Source organism: Limulus polyphemus, unplaced genomic scaffold (assembly GCF_000517525.1).
Source record: "Limulus polyphemus unplaced genomic scaffold, Limulus_polyphemus-2.1.2 Scaffold885, whole genome shotgun sequence".
Taxonomy (NCBI): Eukaryota; Metazoa; Arthropoda; class Merostomata; order Xiphosura; family Limulidae; genus Limulus; species Limulus polyphemus.
Genome location: NW_013666495.1, coordinates 91003 through 98217, shown reverse-complemented (window position 1 = coordinate 98217; position 7215 = coordinate 91003). Strand labels below are relative to the sequence as shown.

The 7215-nt window shown below is 32.1% G+C and overlaps 1 protein-coding gene across 4 annotated transcripts in view; it reads right to left on the bottom strand.

The window, feature by feature from the left end:
• Positions 1–7215, bottom strand: part of LOC106461038 (trafficking protein particle complex subunit 12-like) — a 78564-nt gene that overhangs the window by 16908 nt on the left and 54441 nt on the right. For all 4 annotated transcript variants that reach the window (XM_013920822.2, XM_013920821.2, XM_013920823.2 and 1 more), the window contains exon 8: positions 3870–3942. In XM_013920822.2, the coding sequence (XP_013776276.1) occupies positions 3870–3942 (73 nt within the window). The remainder of the gene's footprint in view (positions 1–3869; positions 3943–7215) is intronic.

Here is a 7215-nt window from a genome sequence, read left to right as displayed (position 1 = left end):
GGTAACGAGGTCAGTCAAATTGACCAACCATGTTAGGGTAGAGAAAATAACAGATAAAATATAAAGTATTACTGAAAACGAATGTTTGAAATGTATTTAGGATGTTCTAGAGATCACGCAAATTAAATTTGAGATTTTTGAGATGAAGTATTTTTAACCTTATCATGAAAATCACTTTGCATTCAGACTAGTAAAAAAAACTCAATATATTCATGGATAATATTTTTTTAGCATATTAAAAATACTTCACTAAAAATATGATTTTTTATATACGAAAAGACTTATAATGCTTACTGAAAGTCTGCCAAATTTTGTGAAGATATGCATACTATATTAAAAGTTAGTAGTACCAAAACTATAACGACTTTAAATGAGTACAGAGTGGTGTGACAATTTGACCAAGCCTGTATTGAGAGAGTTAAGCCACACTCAGCTCTGTAGACATTATATTAACCACTACATTTGAGGACACACAGATTGTTATTTTCTTCCAAATCAGTGGCAAGATTGGGGCTTGTTAGTTTAGATTACAGGGTCTGACAACATTCATAGCATACTGCCCCCCTTGAGCCTGTTGCTCATTATTCATTCTACTTCAAATGAATTTGGGTTCCCAAGTAAGCATAGGAAGAGGACATCTCATGCCAAAAATGACCAAATTGTTCACAGTTATAACAGATAATTCCTCTGTTTTCTACAGATCAAGGTGCCTTTCCATACAATATCATTTGCACAGCAGGTTTGTGATACTTCTACTGTTAAGCTGGCAGCAATTCAGCATAAACCAAACTACTGTATGGTGGATGTGTCACCATACAGATTGCCCCAGTTAGTTTCGATGTAGTCACAGTCTCCAACCTCTTCTCTGTAGCTTCTCATTTGTGTCCTCAAGCTCAGCTGATCCATTCAAGATCAACGTACAGGGCCCTACAGTTGTCTTGATGAATGGACAGAATGTGAAGTCTTTGAACATTTTTTGAATTACAGGAGAGTATCCAGTGTTCAACAGAGGATGTCTATGAGTTAATCAGGGGTCCTCTGTCCTCACTCTTGGATCTGTACGACTCTCCTCCTCTTCAATGAAGTTCTTGTCAGAAGTCAAAGGCATTCTTGGATCTTGGATGGTTAATTAATATATCAATATGCACACTTGGAGGAGTTGAAGAAACAAACTACCACTTTTTCAATAACTGGATTCTGGTCAACAACACAAAAACTGGTTCAACGGAGGTAATCTGTGGTGATTTTTATAAGTTCAGTGTAACTTATAGATCTAATATGCAGAAGGCCAAATGTAGTGATACATCACAGATAGGATGAAGGAGACAAGATACAAAAAGACTAGGGGGGGAAGTCAGATTTCAGAAGCATAACAGGTATACAAAAACGATTATTCCAAACTACTTGCAAAAGTCCATCACGTCAGAAACAATGATCATACAATAAAATAGAATACTACTAAAATAATGGATATGAATCACAAACAAGGAACAGAAAGCTACATGAAGCTTTCTACATCCACTTAACTGATAACACACTCAGTCAACCTAGTAGAGAAGTCAGCAAACCTGAATGCCCATTTTGAAATCATTAAAATAGTTAGTCAATCTAAGACCTAATACAGAATGAGAAATTAACTCAAACCTGGAATTCACTAATGCTGACATGATGTTACATACAGACTTAAAAATTGGAGCTGCTAAGATGATGATACATGAAAAATTAAGTCACTTGAAGCAATGTTGGGCTGGAGTCTTTCTGGTGCTAGCATGATATTATCTGAAGTCTTTCTGGTGTTAGCATATTACATGAAAAATGACACCTTAGAAAACACATACTATTGAGCCATAGTTCTCAATTTGTGATCCCTGGAACCCTACGAGTCATTAAGCATTCTAAAGGGGGTCCAAGACAGTAAAAGTCGAGTTTCCATTTTGTAGGATATTTTATGCCAAATTAGAAATAAACAAATCAATTAATAAAGGAATAAATAACTAAGTGTTGATTAAAATAACAATTTATATATGTATGTACTGCTACATTTTCATATTCATTCATATACAAATATATTTATTTCAACATTTATTTATTCATTCATTCATTTATATCTAAGTTCTTGTTTGTTTTTCACATTTCGATTATCTAAAAACAGCTGTTTCAATTAAAGCTATTAGGAGGTATCATTATCAACATTAGTTAACCCACCAAAGATTGACAATCCACTGATACTGAATGAAAGAATACAAGTTTGATAATGGTGGTGTTTGTACATTGTTACATTTATTGTCTGCAAAGAAACAATGTGAGATTGCACATTTTAGTTAGTCTGAAAACTGTACACTACTCTTTGATTTGGGTTACAGATTTGTCAAACAAAGTACGTATGAATACTGTAGTGTAGGGGTTACATTACTGGATCTGTTGTTTTCAATATCACCACTACCAACAACATAGATTAAATAACTGGCATGGAAGTGAATGAATATGCTAACTATGTTTCTTGCAATATTTTTTATTCATTCAGGGAATTATTTGTTGTTCAAATAAATATAATATTACAATGTTAGAATAAATTAACAAAATTGAAGGAATACATGAATAAATATAATGTTAACTGTGTGAAGGTAAAGATGAAGTAAATAAAAAGAAACAATCTACCTTCAGTTTTTTTTAAATAGTTTAGTATAATGGATGGAATGGCCTAGATGGAGACTAACATGTTCCTCGTTGTTTTCAATTTGTTTTTAAAGCAGAAGTTAGCATTTTATTACACTGAAAGTGTATTTCCAATAGATACTTACCTCCTTTCACAAAATAACTTTTCTCAACTAGCACTGCCCTCTATTGACACAAAGTTTCAATGCATGCCACTAGCCTTCCACCTCCCACTTCTGCATATCTACATGCAGCAGCTCTCCACCAATAGGAGCATGACACCACTCCTATTTTAACCAGTGCCCTCTTCACACTTGCACTCGTTAATCACTTCAAGATTGGTCAGAAGACCTACACCATATATCATCAGAAGTGTGTGTGTGTGTGTGTGTGTGAGGGGGGGGGGGGAAATGTGAGCAGAAAGTAAGTATCTATCAGAAATACATTTTCAGTGCAGTAAAATGTTAACTCCATATGTGATATCTTACCCCCACTCACAAAATAGCTAGAATCCCACATTGAACTGGTGGAGGGCTGATAAAAAAAAGATCCGCCTTTAGGAAGCACCCAAGGAGAGACCAGGAGGTGTGGAATCAAAAGCAAAAACATCAGACCTCAGCGGGAGACTACACCACATCTGATCCAAGTATAATCTTTGCTCTTTTATGACAGTTTTATATGGTGTAGGTCTTCTGACCATTCTTGAAATGATTAATTAGTGCAGATATGAAGAGGGCACTGGTTACGATAGGAGTAGTGTCATGCTCCTATTGGTGGACAGCTGCTGCATCATCATTTGCATGTGGATATGCAGAAGTGGGAGGTGGAAGGCTAGTGGTGTGCATTGAAAATTTGTGCCAAAAGAGGGTAGTACTAGTAGAGAAAAGCTATTTTTTGAGTGGAGGTAAGATATCAAGATATCGTATTGAAAGCACAACTTTATCATAATTAAGCCTTTATAAATATTAGTTGTCATAGGCCTAATCTCCTCTTCAGTCAGTGTAAATTAATCTTCAATAAATCTTTAAATGTAAACTGTAGTTAAATTTTCTGTTTAATCCATTAACTATAACTAATTTAGACCATAAAAATAAAACCTTTCATATTTTAACAGCCACTCTGGATAGCAAATGTTGATTATTAAATCGATTAATCAGCACATTTCTAATTATAATACAAGAAAATTTTGTCATTAGTACTTAGAATAAACTTACCTTTTCTCTGAGCATCAGTGAGTTCCAACATACTACCATCTTCAGCCTTGCCTTCCTTTAAGTTGTTTAAAATCTAAAATTGATTATCCCTCTATTAGAACACTGAAACCAATTGAAATCTTGAATATAAGAATTGCAATGAAAAATGTTTAGTAATTAATCTATTATACAAAAAAGCCTTGGGATATCAGAGGTGAGATTGGACAAAGAGAAAGCAAGTCTTAAACATTTTGAGTTTAATACTGGGCACCACATTGTGTTTTCCATGCTGCTAACATGGAAAAACTGTGCAAATTAGAAACTTTCTGGTGCATTATCCTTTTTTTTTTCTCATATGTTTGATATATGGTGGCACTAATCCTATGTGCAAAGGTGGTGTATAGAGTGCCATTCAATATGGTATCATGTATTTGATGTCAGAGTTATCAACTTTTCATGTTACTCTACAGTGACAGTTCATTTTAGAGAAAATACCAGATACAAGATATAGAGATGATGTAAAAACTTTAGATATGCATATATAAGGTTGTAGAGATTAAGAAAACACAATTTGTGAACTGTATGATTGACAAAGTATTTTTATTCTTCACAAGAACATCACCTTGCACTTCTCAATCTGAGTCAGATTGACTTTGTAATTTCATAAACATGTCCATAGTACACAAGCTTTATTGACAAATCTGATTTTGTGTGTACAACATATTTGTACTGTTTAGAGAAAGCTTGCCACGTTTCAGGAAGATATATTTCAGAAGTTCTGAATTATAGTCAACTTTACTTCTTGAATACAGGATTGGCCCAGTGGACCGATCCCAGGAATATTAAGCTAAATTTTACATAAACCAAGTAAATATAGTTAAGTCCTTTGACAGTTCATATGCTTTTTACTCTGACTCAGAAATTGTACGTGAAGGTGTTTGCTACTAGGTACAGAAATACCTGAACTTAAGAACTGCCAACAAAGGGAGGTGCACTGAATTTAATTTGTTTGAATTAAAGAGCAAAGTTAATGATATCAGTCAGCCAGAATCTTAACTACAATTATAGGAAAGTAAATGTAGGGGACATCTTTTGTAGTTACTAACGAGGTAGTTATTTTTACACAATGATTTGAAAGCCATAGTTATGAATTGTTCAGCTCTTATACAGGATAACAGTGCTCCTGTTTAAGATTTGTCAAAATCAATTTCACATTAAAAATTTTGCAACTATTGCATTTTTTGACAAATCATATTTTTGTCTGAAATGAGTCATTTCTTTGTTTCACAAAAACAGTTTAGTTTGAAGTTGCTTTTTTACCACTGGAGGTGGATGATATTTCCCGTTTAATTGTCAGGCTCATTAATCAATTACCATTCAAATAACTGATTATTCTCTCATGAGACTAATCTTCTGGTGGTCACCATTTGCACATTTTTCAAAGAAAATATTTTTGAGTTTAAAAAAATTATTTTGGCAAAACTTTTGCCAGCAATTATTTTTAGGATAACCTGAACATTTCCTACTCAGCAAATTTCTAATATCAAGACTTCATGGTCATCATTTTTTGTTTGTTTTTAAAACAAAGTAATCCAGGGATAGGAATAATGAAGATTACTTTTCCTCATGTAAAGTTACATTTCTTCATGAATTGTTTTTTAGTTAACCCATGCAACATGTTCACTTTCATTGGTCATAACTAAAGGAATACTGATGGACCATGCATTCTCAATCAAGAAAGACAACTAAAAAGATGAAATTCTTCAAGCAAAGTTAAATTCCTTGGGAATGTAATATTTCAATCCCTGTAATTCCCAACTGACCTTGTGTAAATCAAATAATAGAAAAATAATGTTGAAAACGGTTTTATTAAAAACATGTCACAATTGCATTTAAAATAATTAAATAGTCAGACAATTTATTTATGTACATGTTTGAATACGATAAATATCAAAATAATATTACATAAATAAAGATTTGTATCATCAGAATATGCCAATTTATTTATGTATATTGTTTGAATATGATAAATATCAAAATAATATTATATAAATAAAGAATTGTGTCATCAAAATATTTTGATGTCACTTACCATACTCACTAACTCTTTCAATACGGAGTCGGTCAATGTGACAACCTCGTAATCATTTTGTGCTTGTTATAGTTTTCATGCTATAACTTTTAAATTAGTTAGTGAATGTTAACGAAATTTGGAAGTTTATCAGTAAACATTACAATGCTCTCATACACAAAATATCTAATTTTATTAAGTCTTAAGGTTTGTAAAACAATGTTTCTCTCATGCCTTTTTTTTTCTTTTCACATTTTGCCTATCTATCATGCAAAGTAATTTTCATTTTAACATTAAAAATACTTTTAATGCATCAGAAAATTTTGAAATTTCATATGCAAAATCTTTATAATGTCCAGATAGTTATCAAACATTTCTTAAGAAAAAACTATATTTTATCTGTTATTTTCAGTAATTAATCTCTGTAAGGGTTTGGTAGATTTGAATGAGTTTGCAACCATCATAAAAAAATTAGGAAATAAACATAAATTATGCCTCTTTCATTCTAAATTAACACAAATTATAACACAAAAACATAAATGTTTAGACGAAATAGCTCATAACATTATCCATTTATATATATTTATTATTTTTATTATATTGACCTTTCACCCATGCCTGGCTAACAATACAAAAATTACAATGACGAGGCTCACGTGCACTCGTGTTACCATATCAAATACCATAAAACTGACTTTTGGTCTGTACAAAGTAACTTGTCTTAGCTGTGTTTTAGTCGACTAGTGTTTTGTAAAATACAGTCACATTTCAATTATTATACATTATACATGTATATAGATTATTGCTATTTTGAAATAAGTTCTTAAACCTATTCTTCCTAAAACACAGAACAGTAAATAAAGAAGTAAAGCAAACAATTAACTCTTCTAGTTACGACCTTTGTACTCGGTTGCTGTTTAATGTAGGTTGCAAAGGCTTAAAATTTTGCACGTGGAGGATATGAAACAAAATATTGTTTTTAGGTTTTATATATATATTTGAATAATTAAAAAATCATAAATAACTACATCAATACCATAAAATTAAACTATAATTTATCAAGCTTAGTAACTAAGATGTATTTTGTCTAAAAAAATATGAAATATCGAGCAGACTAAAGACACTCTACCTCATTGAAATCTTGGTTCAAAAGAAAGAAATGGTGCTAGCCACATTAGAAAGGCTGAAAAAAGTAACACTAGGGGAACATTCTGAACTTCTAATTGGTTATTTATGTCATATATAGAAGTAAGTGTATATAAGGGAGCATTTCCAAAAATGGAAAGAGGTGGGCAG